General features: G+C 41.8%; 1 protein-coding gene across 4 annotated transcripts in view; it reads left to right on the top strand.

The window, feature by feature from the left end:
• Positions 1 to 23,347, top strand: part of aco1 (aconitase 1, soluble) — a 56,406-nt gene that overhangs the window by 8,774 nt on the left and 24,285 nt on the right. For all 4 annotated transcript variants that reach the window (XM_041186271.1, XM_041186272.1, XM_041186273.1 and 1 more), the window contains 9 exons: positions 578 to 709; positions 2,634 to 2,802; positions 4,600 to 4,737; positions 13,934 to 14,003; positions 14,927 to 15,110; positions 18,183 to 18,322; positions 18,575 to 18,746; positions 20,294 to 20,394; positions 21,507 to 21,623. In XM_041186271.1, the coding sequence (XP_041042205.1) occupies positions 610 to 709; positions 2,634 to 2,802; positions 4,600 to 4,737; positions 13,934 to 14,003; positions 14,927 to 15,110; positions 18,183 to 18,322; positions 18,575 to 18,746; positions 20,294 to 20,394; positions 21,507 to 21,623 (1,191 nt within the window). In that variant the 5' untranslated portion in view covers positions 578 to 609. The remainder of the gene's footprint in view (positions 1 to 577; positions 710 to 2,633; positions 2,803 to 4,599; positions 4,738 to 13,933; positions 14,004 to 14,926; positions 15,111 to 18,182; positions 18,323 to 18,574; positions 18,747 to 20,293; positions 20,395 to 21,506; positions 21,624 to 23,347) is intronic.

Raw genomic sequence — 23,347 nt, 5'->3', positions numbered from 1 at the left:
AGTAGATTCCTGGACTCGAGTGAGTGAGGGTGGAATAGTGGTTGGGGGGGAAAGGGTGTCGAATGCCAGGGCAGGGGTGGGGCTTACAATAGCTGCCCATCTTACTAATGCTGGGTCCCTTGATCAGGCACGTGTCTTTGAAAGAAGGGCTCTACCCTCCCCTACCCCCCCCAAAGGAAAGGCAAACTCTATAGAGTTTGCCTGGCAGCCTTTGGGGGGCACAGGAAAGCTTTGCCACTCTGACTGAATCTCTGAGCCACCACCAAATTTTGGTGAGCTCAGGGCTAATTGGTGTCAATTGGCTCAGTAATGAAGAATCTCATTGCCAGTGGGCCGAGTTTCCCACATTGGTCAGCTCTTGTCTCCATCTTAATTGTGGGAGATTTTTCTGCTGCCAGCAGGCTGACATTGTGGCCTCTCCTGTGAATAAGTGGGCCTAGCCGCCATGTTTCCCACCACAACAGGGTGTATTGAATCCAGTCCCATGCCCTAATGCAGTGCATCTTAATATTGGGGCGCTGAAGTAACTTGTTACCTTTATTTTAACGAGAAACAATTAAACATTTGTATGTTTTAGGTGATCCTTTTCGTCCGTTGGGCACGTTAACGATGATGAACAACCCCTATGCTGACCTCTTGGAGCCCCTTGATCCTAAGCGGGAGGAAAAGAAGTTCTACAATCTGAGCAAATTGGGAGATGACAGATATGGTGAGGAAAGCTCATTGATCTTTTCACGAAAGCATATTGCAATTTATCTGTCAGGTGTATATATTTGTATATAAACTGACAGCTCAGTGGTCTTGTGCCAATCTTGGTGAATCCAACAGTTTCAAATTGGATTGTCACTGGGTGTGCAAGAGTCGCACTTTAGGAACTAATGGTACAAGTTCCCTCTTAAGATTGGAAAAAAGCTGTGCTACACTTCATTAAACATTAGTGCCTTGACATCTGAGGGATTATGAGACTTCTGCTGTGCAGGTTGCAGTCTATTCACTGTCACAAGTTGCAGTGTTTATATGAGGATAGGAAAATGAACAGGCAGTGTTGTCCTTTCAAATAGAAATGTTCTTTGATATTGATAGTAGGATTCTTTTGCATTTCTCATAAGATGAAGAAGAATAAATTACTAACTGCTGGGAGGGCAATATTGGTTCTATTTCAGAAAAACAGGCAATGAAGGATGGAACTGGAGCCCAATCTCTACACATGTTATAAGCTTTTATTTACAAGAGGCACACATTACAAACATGCATCTCCAAATCCAACAACCAGTTTCAGTCTCTTATATATAACTCTTTTGAGTACAAACACGTTTCCATCTGTTTCAGATGAAGTTACATTGTTTCATAGTTTACCATTGTGAGATTTGAACTCTTGATTTACTTCCAAGACGACAAAGTCACAGACTCTCCCAGGCACTCAGAGTTTTGTGAAAGAGCAGGCTGTTAGTAACTCTTTCGATTACAAACCCGTTTCATCTGTTTATTCAGATGAAGTTACATTGTTTCATAGTTTGCTATTGTGACATTTGAACTCTTGATACTCTTTTGAGTAAACCTGTTTCCATCTGTTTCAGATGAAGTTACATTGTTTCATAGTTTGCCATTGTGAGATTTGAACTCTTGATCTTAGGGTTACAAACCCAGTACCATAACCACTTGGCTATTTAGGCCAAGCTCTCTTTTTATATATAGGAGCACAAATGAATCCCTGGTTAATGCCCACCACCTGAATACAATTAAATCCTCAATTATGAGACAATTAACAATATTTTGTTATAATCAGATTTATTTTCAATCGTACTTAGGACCATGCAGATGTCAAGACTGAAGTTGCCAAAAGCTAGCTTAGATCTTGATATTTGATTTTTATTTTTGCTACTGCCATACAAAAATCGATGGCAGCGAAATCTAAAACTGGAAAACAAATAGTGATACAAAGTAAGAAAAATGTTTTTTAAAGAAACAGCTTTCATAATTTAAAATATGTAATTTCAGAATCTGTTATTCATGAGTTACATCAATGGCAAATACCTTATCACAGGAAAAGCTGTTGATTTTGGCTGCAAAGTGATTAGCCCACAGACTTGAGGAAATATAGTGAATCAGAAAAGTTTTTCTGCTCCTGCTGGTTGGTAGTGGTGGGCTGCAACTCTGGCCTCTTGTTCAACCCCTTCACTTCCTTCACCATTCCAATATGCCTTCAGCTGTCAAGGCCCTAAGCTCTGGAATTCCCTCTCTAAATCTTTCTGTATCCACACCCAGTCTCTCCTCCTTTAAGACACTGCTGAAATTTACTCTGAACATTCCTTTGGTCATGTCCTATTATCTGTTTATGTGGATCGGTGTTAAATTCTATTTACTGGGGCACAAGATGGACACAAGAACTAAACAAGCTTCCTTTTACCTCTGGAACCTTGGGATGTTTTATTAGGTTAAAGGTGCTGTATAAATGCAAGTTAGTTTTGCTCCAACCTTTTCCCATTCCACTATTTTTTGAACAATTCTGCTACTAATTGCCTAAACCATTATCTGTTTCTTTAAGCTTTTTCTTCTGCTCATGCAATTTATAGCCAGTGATGGTTGTGTTAAGTTATTTTAAGATGACATTTCATCCCTCTTTCCCTCAATAGCACGTTTGCCATTCTCCATCCGAGTACTTCTAGAAGCAGCAATCAGAAACTGTGACTGTTTCCTTGTGAAGAAAGATGATGTTGAAAACATATTGAACTGGAAGGTGACGCAACACCAAAGTGTCGAAGTGCCTTTTAAACCTGCTCGTGTCATCTTGCAGGATTTCACGTAAGTGTAGCTTCAACGTGAAACAAACCCCCGCTGAAAAGTACAGAATATTGTTTGTAAAAGGAAAAAGGACTGAGTATAAAATTCAGCCAGAGTTTACAATAATTTTAAATAAAAATGCTAGAAAAACTCAGCAGGTCTGGCAGCATCTGTGGAGAGAGAAATAGAGTTAATGTATCGAGTCCAATATTGCACACACAATAGTGTATAGCACAAGACTGGTTTTTGTTTTAAGCATAAACTTAAATAAAATTGAAATGAAAGATAAGAGACAGAGACCAGGATTTTCCATGCTTGCTGGTGTTGGGTGTGATCGGTGGTGCGAGTGGACAATATGGTGCGATTGTCCACTCAGCCCGCCAACGATGGGCCGCACATCCTGCCATCGGATGTCGGGAATCTCATTGTAATACATCAGCATATTGTTATAAGGCCAGCCCACTGGATTCATTCTCTCTCCTTCCCCACGCCCCCAAAACCACTGGATCATCCATGGGAAAACATACTGATGTGTTTCACAACAGCATATATAAGGTGTGCACCTGGCAGGCTGCACTTCGCTTGAGACTTCAAGGTTTGTTTGTCTACTTTGCTTCGGGCAGCACTCGCAGTCATCAGCACCAGGCTTCACAGAGAACACCACATCACCTTTAGGGGGACTCATGGGTAGGTCTCTACCTACCAGATCAGCCATATGTGGGTGGCTCTTCAGTGGCTGCAGGGCTAGGGCTTGCTTGGGGAAGGGAGAGAAGTGGCTTCAGGCTAGGGAAGAGGCTGTAGGACGAGAGCTGTACTGGGGAAGGAGGCTATGTGTGGGGGCACATGTCGATCTGTGCAAGTGGGCTCAAGATGGTGAGGGCTGAGGATGCAGCCTCCAGAGAAGATGAGGCCAGGTGGAGCTGTGAGGGTGTGTGTGTGAGAATGGGTGGTGATGTCCTTTGAGCTGGCAGTGAGTGAGATGCCAGTGAGTGTGTGATGGGCTTGAGTGTGTGAGTTTAGAGTGAGGAGATGGTTGCCTTACCCTGGCTGCACGGATGAGATCATTCATTCTCTATCTGCATTGGATGGCCAGCCATCTTCTATGCAACATTGGCACCGATCACCGCTGCTATTGCCTACCAAGCCAGAGTGGGTAGCTGCCCCTCCTGTGGTCAGAGTGGGGGTAGAGAACATCACAGCGGGCCTCCACGGCATCCAAAAGCCGCTCGAGGGCTGCAGTCTTCTTGCTTTTCAGGGCCATGTCTTTTTTGCTGCAGTCTTAGGCTGGAAGCACTGAGCATGGCTGTGCTTCAAATGTGGTGCCTGGCACCATGAAGCGGCGAGGTGACTGTGTGGCAGGTGAATCAGAACCTGCCCGCTGTTGAAACGGCGTGTTTCCCAGGAATGCATAAGTAATGTGGCGGGTTTGGGATGATATGGCGGGAAAAGCCGCCATCGCTTTAAAACGTCATTTTACCCGCTCACTACTGCACTTAGTGCAAATCTGGGACGATTCCACCCAGAGCTTTATTTTCTACATCTAGCACTTATAACAGGATATTTCGTACTGTTCAGTGCCCCCTCAGTGCCTAGTTTCCTCTCAGGTATACTCATTTTAAGATTATGTGTTGGGTCGGTATTTGCTGGGTGCATAAGGATGGGCCAAGCTGAGAGCTGGGGCTAAATCCAAGTGGGAGACTTGGTGAAATAACCTGGAATGACTCTGCTGTAGAAGATTCTAAAGATTCACAACTCTGAGTAACAGGCAAGTTCTGTGAAAATAATCTGACACCCTGTGAATATTCGCTTTGTCCACAGTGGTGTGCCTGCTGTGGTTGACTTTGCCGCTATGCGAGATGCTGTGAAAAAACTGGGGGGCGATCCGGAGAAGATCAATCCAATTTGTCCTGCAGACCTGGTTATAGATCATTCCATCCAAGTGGATTTCAACAGGTGGTAAGTTGCAATGATAAAATTCTAGTATCGCTTGTTGCAGAGTGTCACCGGTTTATAAAAAATTTTGAATTACTTTATTAACTTTTTAAAAGAAAAGCAAGACTGGATTTGTAACTTAATGCTACCAAGTGGGTGAAAATGATTTTAATTGTCTAATTTTATCTGGTTTGGTTACCATTTTGATCAAAAGCACCAAACCTTGGCTGTTATTATGAGAATAATACATTTGGTTACATTAGCTTAAAATACTTATTGCCATTTGTACAATAAATATGAAGTGATTTTTGTAGAGCTCTTTCTGATAGAATGCATAAATCCTTTGAATAGTGTACCTATGCAGGCAATGTTACAAAAGATGAATGGTCAGGTTTAATCAATTACTAACTATAATCCAACTCTGGTACATATGTCTTAAGGTGCAGTACAGTGGGAAATCCATCTTAAAAGTTTTACTAGGGACCTAGGACGTAGGAACATGGGACTTAGGAGCAGGAGTAGGGCATTTGGCCCTTTGAACCTGCTCCACCATTCAATAAGATCATGGCTGATCTGGTTGTGGTGTCAGCTCCACTTTGCTTGTTTCCACCCCCCCCCCCATAACCTTTGACTCCCCTTTCTCTCAAAAATCTGTCTAACTCAGTCTTGAATAAATTTAAAGACCAAACCTCCACTACTTTCTGGTGAAGAGAATTCTGCAGACCAAAGACTCAGAGAGGAAAAAAAATCTCCTTATCTCCATCTTAAAAGGGAGACCTCTTATTCTTAAACTACGTCACTAGTTTTAGTCTCTTCCACAATTGGAAGCATCCTCCTGGTATCTATCTATCAAATCCCCTCAGGATCTTATATGTTTCAATAAGATCACCTCTCATTCTTCTAAATTCCAATGGACCCAACCTGTTCAGCCTTTCTTCATAGGATAAGCTCTTCATTCCAGGAATGAGTAGAGTAAACCTTCTCTGAACTGCTTCCAAAGCAGTTACATCTTTTTTTCATTTATACATTATTCCTTACAGGTTGACATCTACAGTATTGTGGACACTACAAAATTAGAAAAATATATAATCTTCATTTCCACTGCATGCTCATAGGTTGGCCTGGATCTAAAGCAGTGGAGAATGCCTTTATAAAATGGTGGGCCATCTTACTAAATGTGCTTTCAGGGAGTCGGCCCAAGTCAATCATTCTTAGCTTTAGAAACAGTGACCAGAAAGTGAAACGTTGAGGTGGAGTGGGTGGAATGAAAAGGACTGTAAAATCTGCTTATTTTACACTGCATTTAATAGGGTGGAAATCAAGGATAAGGCTGATGAATTCCAAATCGAGGGCAAATATATCAAATTTTAATATAAAATAAGAAATCGCCATGAAGAAATGGTTAAAATGCATGGCGGAATTATGATTACTGAAAATCCAAAATGATGGTTATAGGCTTTAAAAATTTGCAAAGAGGAGCTCCCGGAGTGTGTTTACGGACTGAGCATAAGCCACACACGAGCCAGGCTGTGTGGTTATGCCATGACGAGTTTAAATTTAAAAGTGGACATTGGAAATGATATTGATAAGGAGTAAGTTAACACATTGTGACAACAGGAAGACCAGCTGTGCAAAGTGTGAGCAGGTTCAAGATTTTTAATTATCTTCGATAGTTACTTGAGGGCTTAACAGAGTAGATACTGAGTGGCTGTTTCTCCATGGCTGCAGAGTCTAGAATTGCAGGTCATAGTCTTAGGATAACGAGTTGGCCATTTAGAACTGAGATGCGAAATTTCTTCACTTAGGGTTGTTAATCTTTGGAATTTTCTATCCCAGATGGATGTTCAGTCATTGAGTATATTCAAGGTTGAGATCGATAGATTCTTGGACACCAAGAGAATTGAGGGATAATGGATAGAGCATGAAAATGGAGTTGATGTAAAAGATTAGCCATGATGTAAATGGCGGAACGGGCTTGTGCGAAATGGCCTATCCCTGCTCCTATTTCTTATGTGCCATAGCAATATTACTTGAACCAATATTTATTGAAGCCATGGTGGCTAGTCAGCAAACAGTTAAATCCAAAGAGGCATAGTTCGAATTTTTTTTAAATAGTCCTTGTTACTGAGGTGATACATGGACACTGTTGCTGAGCACTGTTTCTGCTCCTTTGTTTCTCCTTGCATAACGAGTAATGGCACGGCAATCCTGTTAACAAGTTTTATTGTACGTGTCCTGAGTGCGCAGAGCGGGATTCCGCTGTTGATATAAAATGATAAAAAGGTCAGCAGAAAATGATTACTTAACTCCGGTTTGCGATTAGGTTTTAAAATTTCAGATCTAGTGTTGTATTTCAAGTTACTTGGCAATAAACTTAAACAGTTGTATAACTATTTTGTAACTCAATTGCATATAAACTCGATTGCGTATAAAATACCCGCATGAATTTGACTTTACGTTGAAATGAAAACTAGGCGTCCTTCCTAAGAATCAGTGGAGGAAACAACTGTTGAATACTTTTAGGGCAAGTAATTTTGTATAGCCTTACAGCTTGCAACAATTATTACACTTATATTTACTGTGTGTAACACTACATGCTGACTGAGTGTTGCAGATTTGCATAAGAAGTTCCAGAAGCAGTGAAAGCGCGTGTTTCTGAGGAGCAGCAAATTACTTGCCATACATATAACCCATGGAAGAAATGTCTTTTGATTCTTGAGGCACTTTTACTTAAATTGTGCGTGGATCTTAGAGGATTCTGTGCTGGCGGCCACCAGAGAGTTTGCACCCCTTTTCTAAACGTAGTCCAGTGCACTACCTCTTTATTGTAGCTTAATTGAGTGCTCACCCTCCTCTAGCCCATGCTGTTTGTTTCCTATATTTTCAAAAAAGGCCATCTGTTTTGTGTTCACATAAATGTGGCTAGTTTCCTAAAACCATTAATCTATTTGTAGCGGTTTTAGTTTGGATTTGCATGATTTGCTTTACTTTTTTAAATATAGACTTGATCTATGCACTTACTAGTTTTTTTCAGATAATAGGCTCACTTTGATGTATTGAAGTACAAATGGCTCCTTGGGGAAGTGGAAAAATAGGATATTGTGTATTAATTACAGAATGCTGCTGATAGGCTAAATTGAATACTGCTAATCTATATTTACAATCACATCAGAGAACTTGTTTAAATAAACCTATGTAGCCTTCTTTCTGAAATTAAAGTTTTTTTTTACTCCAACATTTTAAATACGTTAGTGTTTGCACGTAGTTTCAGGCAGCCTGTGCACAATAAGCTCCTTGCTGGTTTGCGTACCTATTGAAGGACCAACTCTTGTGATGTGGAAATTATGCAGCCTCTTTTGAGTCCTAGATTTTGATGTGCTAAAATGAACTGTTAAATATTAATAAAAAACCTCAAAATGGGCTTATGGACAAAGGCCTTTTTCTGCTTATATTGACATGCTATGTTTTAGGAAGGATCAAAGACTGTTATGTGTGACAGAAGAGAAATTATGTTTGAACAGAAACTACCAAAGCTGGCACTAGGTTAGCTGAACCACCCTGGCAGTACACATGCAGTTTGGGTTCAATGCCATAAGTCCCAATCGATCAAGTAAAGATGAAAGTTCCCACTCCTGGTAGAGGTTTTACAGTGAGACCGAGGCAGATCAGCAAGAGTCCAGGAAATATCAGGTGAGGGGAAAGAACTTGATTTTTATTTTACTACTTGGTCTTGCTCATACTAAATTGTACCCATAAAAAAACACATATCGACTCTGTTTAGAAATGGACCAGGCCTATGATTTAAGCAAAGTTGGTTCCATTTGCTTAGGGCGGAATTTTCCGCCCCTGTTGGTGTCTGGTGTCATGGCAGGCGTGAGCAGACACTACGGCTGGAAGGCCAAAAATTGATTTCATGACGTTATGAAATCAGTTTGTGATAGTCCACTCTGCCCTTCAATGGCGGGCCACCTTTCCTGCTGCTGCACATTGGGAATGTCATTTTTATACATCTGCATCTAATCATGAGCCCTGCTGCTGGAATCATTCCCCTCCACCCCACACTGGATCATCCGGGCAATCACACTGACGTGTGTCGCAAAAGTACGTAAGTGATGTGCACCTGGCGACCTGCACTTCGCTTGGGTCTTCGAGGTTTGTTTGCCTATCTTGCTTCAGGCAGCACTCGCTGTCATTAGCGCCAGGCTTCGCAGGCTGCACCACATCACTTTTAAGGGGCTCACGGGCAGATCCCTACCTACCAGACCAGCTGTAAGGCGGGGTGACTTTTCAACGGCTGCAGGGCTAGGGCTTGCTTGGTGAAGGGGGAGAAGTGGCCTCCGACAAGGGAAGAGGCTGCAGGGCGAGGGCTGTACTGGGGAAGGGGGGTATCGCAGGGTATGTGTTGATCTGTGCAAGTGGCCTCAAGATGGTGAGGGTTGAGGAGGCTATCTCCAGAGAAGGTGAGGTCAGATGGAGATGTGAGGGCGTGTGTGGGAGAGTGAGTGGTGGTGCCTCTTGAGCTGGCATTGACTGAGATACCAGTGAATGTGTGGTGGTCTTGAGCGTGCGAGTTTAGAGTGATGAGATGGTTGCTTTACCTTGGCAGCACAGATGCAATCATTCATTTGTTTTCTGCACTGGATCGCCAACCTCTTGTGTGCAGTGTTGGCACTGACCACACTGCCACCACCTCCCAAGCCCAAGTGGTGAGGCTGATGGGTCTTCTGCAGCCAGAGCAAGGATAGAGGACATTGCAGCAGGCCTCCATGATGTCCAGAATGCATCCTAGGGATGTGTCACTGATTTGGCAGGATGCACTCTTCTTGGCTTTTGGGGCCATGTCTTCATCGCTGCCACCCTGGGCTGCAAGTATTGAGAAACCCGTGTGGCGCTGCAGTTTAAATATGGTGCCCTGTGTGAGGAAGCGGCGAGGTAACAGCCTGGTGGGCAAATCAGAGACCGCTCGCCAGCGAGAAGGCATGTTTCCTGAAACTGCATAATTAATGAGGCAGGAATGGGATGATAACCCACCATTGCGGCCAGTGGGTGAAATGACTTTTTTCTTGCCCGCTACCACACTTTGTGAAAATCTGGGACAATTCTGACCTTAGTATGTTTGCATCATTGCATGAGGTAGCATTGTGTATACAAGCTGATGGACCTACTAACTGGTTTGGTGTGTTTGGAGGACTAGAGGAGGGAGCATGTAATCTGACGACATATTTCAAGGCTCACAAAAATCTGGTTTTCCAAAACCATTGGAACTCTGGAAGTCAAGTCATTTTGTGAATGATATTTAATGTTGGGAGCGCTCAATCCCAGTCACCTGCACTATTCCATAGAACTATAGAAATGTTACAGCACAGAAGAAGGCCATTTGGCCCATCTTGTCCATGCCGGCTCAAGGACACCGAGGTGCCCTTTCTAATCCCACCTTCCTGCACCCAGCCCATAGCCCTGCAGCTTACAGCACTTAAGGTGCAGATCCAGGTACTTTTAAAAAGAGTTTAGAGTTTCTGCCTCTTCCAGACACCCACTACCCTCTGCGTAAAAAAGTTCTTCCTCATGTCCCCCCTACACCTTCTGCCACTTATCTTGAATCTATGTCCCCTGGCTCTAGAATTCTCCACCAAGGGAAACAATTTTACCCTGTCCACATTATCTATTCCCCTCATGATTTTGTACACCTCAATCAAGTCACCTCTCAGCCTTCTTTCTTCTAAGGAAAATAACCCCAACCTATCCAACCTCTCCTCGTAACTACACTTTTCTAACCCTGGCAACATTCTTGTAAACCTCCTCTGCACTCTCTCCAGAGCTATTACGTCCTTCCTGTAATGCGGTGACCAGAACTGCACACAATACCCCAGTTGTGGCCTCACCAGTGTTTTATACAATCCAACATTATATCCTCACTTTTTTATTCTATACCTCTGCCAATGAAGGAGAGCATTCCATATGCCTTCTTTACAACCTTGTCTACTTGAACTGCTGCCTTCAGGGACCTGTGTACTTGTACGCCAAGATTTTTCACTTCATCTACCCCTCTTAGTATATTCCCATTTATTGTGTAATCCCTGTAACTGTTTGACCTCCCTAAATGTAACTTCTCTATGTTAAAATCCATTTGCCACTTTACCGCCCACTCCACCAACCCATCTATATCATTTTGGAGATTATGGCTATCCTCTACTATATCCACTACTCGGCCAATCTTTGTGTCATCTGCAAATTTCCGAATCGTGCCCCTCACGTTCACGTCCAAATCGTTAATATATAACACAAACAGCAAGGGTCCCAACACCGAGCCGTGGAACACCACTTGAGACAACTTTCCATTCGCAAGGGCATCCATCAACCATTACCCTTTGTTTCCTGTTACAAAGCCAGCCTTTTATCCAGTTTGTCACATTACCCTGAATCCCATGGGCTTTTACCTTCCTGACCAATCTGCCATGTGGGACCTTGTCAAATGCCTTGCTAAAATCCATATACACAACATCCACTGCCCTACCTTCATCAACCCTTCTTGTCACTTCCTCAAAGATTTCAATCAAATTTGTGAGGCAAGACCTTCCTTTAACAAGTCCATGCTGACCATCCTTGACTAGTCCATGCCTTTCCACATGACACCACTGATGTAAGACTAACTGGCCTATAATTGTTTGGCATTTCCTTTGATCCCTTTTTAAACAATGGAAGTACATTTGCATTTCTCCAGTCCTCCGCTACCTCCCCTGTATCTAGTGAAGATTGGAAAATCATCCTCAGAGCATCTGCTATCTCTTCCCTGATTTCCTTCAGCAGCCTCGGAAACAATCCATCTGGCCCTGGTGACTTATCAACTTTCAAGGATTTCGACCCTCTCTCTTTATGACTATCCCGTCCAATATCTCACAGTGTTCCTCCTGGACTACTATATCTACATCCTCCCTTTCCTTTGTAAACACTGAGACAAAATAGTAATTCAAAACCCTTTCCACAGCCTCTGCATCTATACACAAGTTTCCATCTTCATTTCTAATAGGTCCCATTTTTTATTAACTAATCTTTGAGCATTAATGTATGGGTAAAACATCTTTGGGTTATCTTTAACTTTACTTGTTAATCTTTTTTCATGCCCTCTCTTTGATTTCCTTATTTCCTTTTTTACTTTATCCCTGCACTTCCTATATTCGTCTAGGCTATCTGCAGGGCTTAGTTCTTTGTGCCTATTGTACACTTTCTTTTTCTGTTTGTTCCCTTGTATTCCTCTAGACAACCAGGGTGGGTCTACATTTGGCAATACCATTCTTATTTTTGTAGGGGACATGTCTACTTTGTACAATTAGGATCTCGCTTTTTAGTGTTTCCCACTGGTTAACTCCCACTCAAGGGGAGAGGTAAGTTGCAGGAGAGACATCTAGTACCTGATGGAATTTGTTTTCTGACTTTAAGCCACTGAGAGCACATTTGTTTTTCTAGTGAGCTATGCACATTTCTACCACATTACTACTTTGTAGCTTCAGTTGACCATTTAAGAAGAGAAGGCCATTCGGCTCCTCAAGCCCGTTCTGCCATTTGATCGGATCACGATTTCGATCTTGAAGCTTAACTCTATCTACCTGCCTCGGTTCCAATACCCGTATTGCCCGTATCTAACAATCTTACCAGTCTCTGTTTCGAAGTTTTCAATTGGCCTCCAGCCTCAGAAGGTTGTTGAGGAGAGAGATCCAGATTTCTACTACCGTTTGTACGAAGGAGTGCTTCTCCTATCAGTGAACAGGCAGGCTCTGTTTTTAAGGTTATGCTGTCTCTTGTTCTGGACTATCCCCACCAGAGGAAATTGTTTCTCTCTATATGCTCTATCAATCCTACCAAATCCTTTAATCATCCTAAACCTCAATCAAGGAATACGGGCTTAATCTATGCAACTTGTCTTGCTAATTTAACCCTTTTAACCTTGATAATTTTAATAATGAGGTAATGAGTATGGTTAAACTAATTTTTTTAAACCCTAGCAGATTGTTGCTAGAGGATCATGGTGTGAATTGTGCAACAAATTAGCTTTAATAATTTTCAGTAATTGGAATGCTACAATACCATTCTCTCTTTGCTTGGCCTAAATAGCCAAGTGGTTATGGTACTGGGTTTGTAACCCTAAGATCAAGAGTTCAAATCTCACAATGGCAAAACTATGAAACAATATAACTTCATCTGAAACAGATGGAAGTGGATTTTTTTGAAAAACCTATTAATGATGTTTTGTTTGCACTTCAGCCCCACGCTCCTGATCTATGGGCACCCAGTGCGGAAGGGGGTCGGGAAGGAGGAGGACCTCCTCGTGAACCTGCTCCTGGGCCTGGCCAAGTTGGCCATTAACAGGTCCAGGCAGCGGGCGATCGACGGGGGAGTCCCGCCCGATTGTTTGTCCCTCTTCTGTGGCTACGTTCGCTGCCGGATGTCCCTGGAGAAGGAGCACGCGGTGTCTGCTGGCACTCTCGAGGCCTTCTGTGCTCGGTGGGCACCGCGGGGACTGGGGTGTTTTGTTGACCCCTTTAATCACATTTTGATTTAAAATTTGTAAGTTTCCTTTAAACTTTGTTCTTGGTTTTACAGCTGACCTGAATTAGGGGCTGTGCCTGATTTATCCCAATTTTGTTGATTTAGTTTTCATTTAAAAGATTATCAAGAGTTCAAATCTCACAATGGGAAACAATGTAACTTCATCTGAAACAGATGGGAACGGGTTTGTACTCGAAAGAGATGCAATGTCATTGACAGATTGTATCAAGAGTTCATTTAAAAGATTATCAAGAGTTCAAATCTTACAATGGTAAACTATGAAACAACGTAACTTCATCTGAAACAGATGGAAACGGGTTTGTACTCGAAAGAGTTACCATTCTCTCTTTGTGTTGCTGTTGAACCAGCAATAAAACATATATCGAGGTTCTTAGGATTGAGTGTTTTAAATTGTGCTGCAGTTGGGGTTAGTGCTCTAGATAGGATCGATCTTTGATCTTCATTTTTGTGCTATAAAGTCACATGAAAGGCAATCTGCCAGTGATAATTGGTGACCATTTCTCGCACACCTTTAAAATATTGCAGTAAATGTTTCCTCCCTCCTACTTTTGGTCATGTTATTAGATATATATTTGAGTGCTGCACTCAGCCTAAATTTGTGTGCCAAATGATTTGTTGCTGGACCTCATCTAGTTCTGATTTTGTTTCCCTCCAGGCCGGACAGCTTGCAAAAAAACCAAGAGATTGAATTTGAAAGAAACAAAGAAAGATTTGAATTTTTGAAGGTGTCATATTTTGTTTGTGGTTACATCAACTGTTCTGCAATAAATTGTATGTTTACTGTTTCATGTGCTGGGGAAGAAAGATACAGTGAATTATGGCCTTGACCTTATGAACTCAAATATAAAGATTTTTCAAGGAGGGAGGGAAGAGAACTGGAATTCTGAAACACTTCCAGTTCCACCCACGATGGAGAATAAGCATAGATAACAGAAAATGTCATGAACTCTGCTCGTGTGTTTACATCAGAATGCTAAAGCTTGGGAAAAGAGCATCTTATAAATTATTGATAATCTCCAGTAACACTAGAATTTCCTTCCTGCTTCCCAGCACTTGGGTCAGATAGTCGATACTGATATTTGATAAAATAGTATTACAATATACTGTCGTGCTCACTCAGTGGCTTAACTGGCAACATGCAGCTGAACTATACAAGCCAGGAAGTGCCAAAGTCAGTTCCCAGTCTTTTAATTTGGCTAATCTCAGCCAGTTTGATATTCAGGAGGCTAAAATTGCCTTGGGCTACCTCTCTGCTGGAGGCATGGGGGAGAAAATCTGACACAATTCCTGCTTTCTCTTGCTATCCAGCAGCTTACGTTGGAAATGCGTGTGTGGTTGTCAACGAGAAAAGAGTTGGGAGCAGCTGTGATGCCTTCATAGTCAAATAGCTTTCCTAAACTCTGTCGGTGCTCATAATTGAAGGCTGCTTGGACAGACACCCCAGCAGGAGATCATAACTACAGAAGGGAAATCACCAAAAACAATATTTTAGTAAACAGTGATTTGAAATTAACATATACTGTACCCCACGGTAGAACTTATTATCAGCAATGAATTTAAAGGGATGAGGATTGTAAACAATTATTTAGCTCCAAACATGTTGTTGAGTTAAATATAAAATGATTTTTTGCATGTTTTTCCTCTAAAGTGGGGCTCTAAAGCTTTTCGAAATATGAGGATTATTCCCCCTGGCTCAGGAATCATCCACCAGGTGAATTTGGAATATTTAGCACGAGTGGTGTTTGATCAGGACGGATACTACTACCCCGACAGTCTTGTGGGTACGGATTCTCACACAACAATGATTGACGGCCTTGGCGTGCTCGGCTGGGGTAAGCAACCGGCTGGACGTTTGCCTCATTTGAGGATTATTATTGGGATTTAACTTTATTATCCTCCTAGGAAAGCGATTAACTTCCTACGTTCGTCTAACAGCTGTTCAGATTTAGTATTGCATAAAAAGTATGCTTTAAATTTTCAACATTAAAATACCTTCAATATTCAGATTTTTTTTTAAATCAAAATTCGTCAGTCACAGCTCAAAACCATTTACAGTAAATGTCTTTTAGTAGTTTTACAGAGAATAATCCCAGTGAATGTTAAGTACTCCTGTCGTGTTTCAGGATTTATGACTTCGTTCATGGGAGGATTTGGGTGTTTGGAGTTGCTTAAAAGTGCTACTATTAAGTTAAATATAGCTCTCAAGGTTTAAGTTCATGGAACAGGAGAGCTGGAAAATTTAGATTAGGGTTCAGACAAATGTATTTGAGCTAGAGTTTGCTTAGATGTTTCAGTGAGCTTTCAAGCTTTGGGGTAACCTCCTCATTGGGATGTCTGCCGAGATGTTATATTCGGACTAGGGAGGTGGCCACTTTTATTGATGGGCCAGCAACTTTGTGTGGGAATGAAGAGTAGGTGAAAGGGGATGCATCGGCAGGCTGGCAGCTTTTAAGTGGGAGGCTGAGAGGTTTAGACCTGGAGCTGGAAGCAAAGTTACAATTCCGTTCTTGAAGGGAGAAGCTATCCAGAAAGACTGAGAACATCAGATAAGCAGCCCACTGAAGGAACAGGCTGTGTGGTTCATTAACATTTTCACATTTATCAAGGAAAAAAATGAAATTTGAGTAAAGCAAGTCAAGTTTGTTTACACTGTTCATCCGACTGTTGTCTGTAAAATAAAGTACCTTGATAATGTGCATCAGGCCTTTGTTCACTAAGGCAAGATTAGAGAGAAAAAGAATTGCACACAAGGGCAAGTATGAGAGACATCTGGTTCAGATCACAGGGGTGGGGTACTATTGTCACATTCGCAGATTATTCCTGATTTCCTTTGCCCCATTATTGGCAGCCATGCCTTCAGCCCCTAAGCTCTGGAATTTCTTCCCTAAACTTCTCTGCATCTCCATTTCTTACTCCTTCTTCTTTAAGGTGTTCCTAAAAACCTACCTCTTTCCTGTGTCCGAGTACCTCTTTATGTGGTTTGGTGTCAAATTTTGTTTGATGACACTTCTGTGAAGCCATGGGGTTTACTATGTTAAAGCTGCTATGTAAATGCAAGTTGTTGAGGCGAATAGCATTTATGGGGAAGCTAGATACATACATGAGGGAGAGAGGCATAGATAACATAATGTTAGAAGAGGTTCGTATGGTGCATAAACACCAGCAATGACTGGTTGGGCCAAATGGTCTGTTCCGAGGTTGTAAAGTTACAAGCTTTAAAAAACGTAAATACCAGATACAGGTACACATCCGAATGTAAGAGGCGTAGACTGCTTATGGGGCTACTGTGCTGAAGAGAATATCTGCATTAGACCAAAAACTTGTGACAATGACACCTGCATGTAAAAGTCATGGCAAGGGTTTTACACCAGCTTAAAATGTACCTCGTGCTTGATTGCCAGTGAAGTATTCAGTTTCACTGGAGCAGCACGTGTTGCTTGATTAAAATCTCATGTTCTTCAGTCAGTTCTTCGGTATCCAAATGCAGCCGCCATTCAAGAGTTGGTGGTTTGTACGTGCTTTGGTTTTTGTAGGTGTGTAAAACTATCACTCATCCTGCAGAATAAAGTGTTGGGCCAATCTTTTCATCCATACTTGGCCATTAAATATATTTTCCACTTGCTGGGAGAGTCCTTGCCTGCTGGGGACACATCACGAAATCTTCTGTGCATTAATTTTAATAGATGGAAATCCATGGCTGCATGTGATTACTTTTCCAACAGGAGCTACTGGGGACCTGAGGGTCTGTTCTACTTCCGACTGCCCACTTTCACTTCTTGTCATTCTAAGTCACTTTGTTCTGTTGGCTGCTCTGGTCTAACCTGCCTAATTTTATAGTGCACTCTGGAAATATTTCTGACAGGTGCACCCACAAAAATGGGGCTGGTTAAAGTGGGTTCCTGTTCTGGCTGAGATAGACCTTAGGACCTGTCTCCTCGCCCTGCAGCTGAGTGGAAGGCAATGGCAAACCACCACTGTCGGAAAAAAAAGGAAAGGAAACAGCTCGGTATGAAGCATCAGCAGACAGTGAGCCAAAGACCTGTCTTTGGGCAGAACACACATGATGTGACATGACATCCAGAAATCTACTCTTGGTGATTAGTGACGTTGTTGTTTTGCAGCATTGTTACTGTTACCCTCTGATCTATGCCACTGTCTTGTTTTCTGGTTTTACCAGTCAAACCCAGCTGTAAAATAGCTGTACAAGCTTTGCACCAAACATCCTGAAGGTAGTCTTACTTAACTCAGCTGTGCTTACTTAACTCAGCTGTCATCAATGCTTGGATGTTTGGATAGTTATGCTTCTCTTAATCTTGAAGGCCTACATTGTTCAGTAACATAAAACGGTATAAAAGAGCTAAATAGAGGAGGGGAGCACATAGCACCAGCCCCGTTTCTGTGTGTCTCGGGGTGGGGATGTGGTTGGAACCCACAATCTCCTAACTATTGGGTAAGATCCTCGCTTCAAGAGCATATTATCAGCCCCAAAGAGCCCTGAGCTGGAAATTACTTGGACAGGGCATGTGTGTTCTTCAGTGGCTCCAGTGATAGTAATGGCAGCTGGAACTTCGGTTAAGTATGGGGCAACCCTACTCGTTCTTAGAAAGAAAAGTACTCTTTTATTGGTTTTGGTTGAGGGATAACTGTTGAGCAGGACCAAGAGGGTGATTTCCCCTGCTTTTCTTCAAAATAGGGCCTTGAGCTATTTGATGTCCACCTGAGTTGGCAGAGGGTGCCTCAGTTTAATCTCTTATCCGAAAGACAGCACCTCTGACAGTGCAGCACTCCCTTGGTTCTGTACTGGGAATGTCAACCAAGATTTTAGTGCTTAATTTTCTGGCATGTGACTTGAACCCATGACCTCTGAAACATCACTGATGGTGTGAATACTGTTTCCTTTACAGGTGTAGGTGGCATTGAGGCTGAGGCCGTGATGTTGGGTCAGCCCATCAGTATGGTTCTCCCAGAAGTAGTTGGCTATAAGTTGGTAGGAAGCCCAGACTCATTGGTCACATCAACAGACATAGTCCTCACAATCACAAAAGTAAGTACAGGGTATCCTTGAAGATTTGTTGAGTATCCTTGAGTTATTGTTTTGGTATATAAGGTGGTTCGAGCTTAATGTTAGAATTCCACTAACTTACCTCATATTTTTATAAAATTAATTGTAAATGTTATAATTTATTTTTAACCTCCATAAATTCTTAATTCTTTGCACCAACTTGAGAACAACTAAACTATGGCTAACAAAGCTTATTAACCTATTTAATGAAACAAGTTTTTTTTTTCTTTAAAGCATCTCCGCCAGGTTGGAGTTGTGGGAAAATTTGTTGAATTCTTTGGGCCTGGTGTGGTGCAATTATCCATTGCTGATCGAGCAACCATTTCCAACATGTGTCCAGAGTATGGGGCAACAGCAGCTTTCTTTCCTGTCGATAAAATAAGCATGATGTACCTGGAACAAACTGGTAAGAATGTGGAAACTAATTTTAAAATGCACGTTGCAGTAATCTGGATATGTCTCTACCTATTTATCAGCCTTACTTTAATAGAGAAAGTATCTCTGCTGCTGAAGTACTGATGTGTACCAATCCATAGAATCTACAGAGAGAGGCCATTGAGCCCATTGTCCCTGTACTGGCTCTTTGAAAGAGCTGTCCAGACAGCCACATAGGCCCAATCTTTTCCCCACAGCACCTGTAAATTTTCTCCCCTTCAAGCATTTATTCCATTCCTTTTTTGAAAGTTACTATTGTGTCTGCTTTCCCTACCGGGAGTTGGGAATTGAAGGAAAGGCCGGAATTCTTGTGCGCAGGAAAGTTAAGTCCATATCTTCTAAATCAACCCATTGTTGCACCAGATCTCTACCATAACAAGGTGTTTTACTCTTCAGTAACCAGCATCTAAAACAATTTATTTCAGATTACATGCACGGGAGGTATCTGTCTGGTGCCCTGGGGCAATATTTATCCCTCTAACAACATTACCAAAACAGATTATTTTTCCATTTCTCTCACTGTGGTTTGTGGGAGCTTCCTGTACACAAATAGGCTGCTGTGTTTCCTTACATTACAAATGGTGACCATACCTCAAAAGCACTTAGTTGCCTGCAAAGTGTTTCAGCACGTCCAGAGATTGTGAAAAGCACTATAAAAATGAACATTCATTCTTCTCGCAATCGATGCTTTTTGTTTTTAAAAAGTGCTCCAGAACAGAACTTTATAAATCAAGAGAACTCAAACTACAGTCCACAATCCATCGGGACCTTGAGGCCCAACTAGTTGACGCATAAGGCCACAAAAACTCTAGTGGCATTTGTATTTCTTACTGCACTAATTCCTCACTGGTTACATTTCCTGGGAATTAGTGATGGTCTGGCCTCACCTCTGCTTCCAGATAAATCTTCATTAATGTGCAAATTAATGGCTGCACTCACAAGCATGACATGACTCTCAAAGTTTTCACGAAAGTGCAATTAATGTAAAAAATACAACTCCTCCCAAAATAGATTAGTGCAATGTGGAGAACACTATGATCTGAACGTGGCTGCCCCGAAAACGTGATGGGATCAGTGTGTTGCTGCATGTTCGCATTCCTAGGTAGTTGGTTGAAGAATCGAGGCTTGGGAACAGGTTGGCTGGAAATCCTCCGAACCACAAGAAAACTTTGTGGCTCAATGTAGCCTGAATGTGGGGCAGTGGAGTAAGCTGCAATCCCATTTTAAAAGAAAAAGCATTCAAAAATGTAGATGACCGTGGGAAAACCTTAAATGACTATGTATTAGTGAAGGTACTTAACCACAGACATACCAACTATAATGGGAGTATTTTACTGTTTGTCTTCATATAGTTAGTCTATAACAATAGGTAGATTTCTGTTGCAGAATTGTTTGCTTATCAAAGCCATGGTCACCTCTTGTGTTTTGATACCAACATTTATTTTAATCTTTGGAAGATATTCTCTGTTTCAAGAAAACAACAGTCATTTACTGTGCTCTTGCTGTTCCTTGTTTAAGGCCGAGAGGAAAATAAGCTGAGCTACATTGAGAGATATCTCAAAGCTGTTGGAATGTACAGAGATTTCAGTGACCCATCTCAGGATCCAGAGTTTACTCAGGTAAGATGATACCTGTATGTTCAGGTAAAATCTCAGGGTGCTGAGAGACCTTGTAATGCTAAACCGTATACCTTTCTTTTAATATGGGATTGTAGTCCTAAGTCTTTGAGTCAATGGTTACAGCATTTCCAAGTAATTCGAAGTGGCGTCTGAATTGGTTTGGGGTTGTGCAGGGGAACAGAGATGGGATTTGAGGTGATGCAGGCTTTGGAGTTAAGTTACTGGTTTGGAGTGAAGTTACTGGTTTGGAGTGATGAGAGAAGGAAAAGGAAGAACTTTTCATAACCTCAGGATGTCTCAAAGTGTTTCACAGTCAGTGAAGAAACTGTAAGGATGAGGGTGGAGGAGTGAATGTCTTATCTACTGGAAACAGTCTGCTGCTCCACAGAGCAGTGACTCATGCTGACGAACAGTTCCATGGCAGTGCTGGCATAAGTGGTATTCCTTATATGCAAGTCTAGACAGAATTAACAAACTTGTCAGGGGCAGGATGCTATAGATGTGCCTAATCCCCCTCCCTTCTAGCCCACGTCAATAGCAAGGGCAAGGAAGATGGTGATCAGGATAGTGTGATCAGCTAATGGCATAGACTATAGACTTTACTGGTATCAGTTCAATACCTTGCAACACAATCTTTGGGGAAAGCTCTATTTTAGGACAATTGGGTGTGTTTTTTTAATTGGACCCTGTGAGAGCTTTGGATGTTTTGACATAAAATAGAAAATGTTCTTTTCCCCAGCAACATTGGCTCTAACAATGCAAAGAATGCACAGTAAAGCAACACTCTAAAGGTTGACCAGCAAGTTATAAGATAATTCTCTTTATTGACCAGCTAAATGTGCTTTATCTGTCATGCAAATAAATGTTCTATAGAAAACACTCCTTTGCCCAGATGAAATACGTTGACTTTGCTAAATGTCTGTATGTACCCAACACACATATATTGAGAAGTAAATAGATTCATTTAATTAACCTTCCATGTTGCTTAAAAGAGCAGAGAATATCTGCATATTATGTAGACTGTTGTAATGTATTCTGTGCATATACTTCGGATGTAGCTATTATTATGTTCTTGTGTTTTCCCAAACTGTGAAATCATTTGTTGTGCCTAGATTGTGGAACTAGATCTCAACACTGTGGTATCATGCTGCAGCGGCCCCAAGCGACCTCAGGACAAAGTGGCTGTGTCCAATATGAAGCAAGATTTTGAAAGCTGTTTGAGTGCAAAGGTGAGCTTCACATATGCCGTCTACCACTGGAAATGCAAAAGGGCAAACGTTTTATGTTGAGCATGAACTGGCTGCAAGGTGGGAAAGCAATGAGTGCTTGTTTGAGGAGTTATATCAGGGTGAAGAATATTGAGTTGGGTTCCTTGGGACTCTGTGCTGGGGCTGTGGCTGCTTCTAATACACAAACACCCTAGCTTCAGAAACCCTAGGCAAGGTGGTTAGACAAGCAGATGCTATCAAACTAAATGGGCCAGTGGAATCAGGCGAAGTATTTCTGAATCAATAGGATATGAAAATGAGAGGAATGATGTGTTTGTCTTTGCTAAACATTTTTGCAAAGTTCCATCTGCCAAAGGAGGATAAAGTAGATGACTTGCATTTATATAGCACCTTAACACAGAAAAATAGCCCAAGACACTTCACAGAAACTTAATCGGAGTGCATGTGTATTTTATGACTGTTATTGAAATAACTGAGGATGAAGCTGAAAGAGACTTGGCAGATATAGTAGATCCAGTGCTAAACTTTGAAATAGTGGCATGGGATCTTTTATGTCAACTGGAGGGGGGAAGACGAGACTTCGGTTTAATATTTCATCCAAAAGACAACAGTGTAGCCCTCCCTTAGTATCGCACTGAATGACAGTCTGGATTTTGTGCTCAAGACTCTGGAGTAGGACTTGAACCTGACTTAGACAAGAGTGTGACCCACTGAGCCACAGGACACTCTCGTTAGTGTACTCCAGTATTTATCCCCAAGAGATTATCAAGTCATTATCTCATCGCTGTTTGTCAGACTGTACGGTGTCCAAGTTATCCACGGATTTTCATAGATTACACCAAGTATTTAATTGGCTGTAAAGTGCTTTGGGACATCTTGAAGTCTTGAAAGATGCTATGGAATTGCAGAATTGCATGTCTTTCTTTCTTTAAATATAGCCAACGAATGCAAAACAACAATTGACAAAGCTAATAGCATATTCAACCATATAGTTAGAACAACAGAATTCTTTTAATATTCATTTCATTCATGGGATTTGGACTTCGTTGGTACAACTGAGTGACTTGCTAGGCCATTCGTTAAAAGTGAACGACATTGCTGTGGATCTGGAGTCATATGTAGGCCAGATCAGGTAAGGACGTCAGATCACCTTCCCTAGAGGACATTAGTGAACCAGATGGATTTTTACAACATTCAATAGTAGTTTCATGGTCACTATTACTGAGACTACTTTCAATTCCAGATGTACTAATTAATTGAATTTAAATTCCACCAGCTGCCATGGTGGGATTTGAACATGTGTCCCAAACATTAATCTTGGCCTCTGGATAACTAGTCCAGTGACTTTACCACTACGCCACCATCTCCCCCAATACAAGTGAAAGGAAGTAATATCAAACTTTAATAATGCTTAAATAAAAACAAAAAAACTGCGGATGCTGGAAATCCAAAACAAAAACAGAATTACCTGGAAAAACTCAGCAGGTCTGGCAGCACCGGCGGAGAAGAAAAGAGTTGACGTTTCGAGTCCTCATGACCCTTCGACAGAACTTGAGTTCGAGTCCAGGAAAGAGCTGAAATATAAGCTGGTTTAAGGTGTGTGTGTGGGGGGCGGAGAGATAGAGAGACAGAGAGGTGGAGGGGGTTGGTGTGGTTGTAGGGACAAACAAGCAGTGATAGAAGCAGATCATCAAAAGATGTCAACGACAATAGTACAATAGAAC

Source organism: Carcharodon carcharias, chromosome 4 (assembly GCF_017639515.1).
Source record: "Carcharodon carcharias isolate sCarCar2 chromosome 4, sCarCar2.pri, whole genome shotgun sequence".
Classification (NCBI taxonomy): Eukaryota; Metazoa; Chordata; class Chondrichthyes; order Lamniformes; family Lamnidae; genus Carcharodon; species Carcharodon carcharias.
Note: the sequence above shows the minus strand (reverse complement) of the source record. Positions and strands in the feature narration are given on the sequence as shown.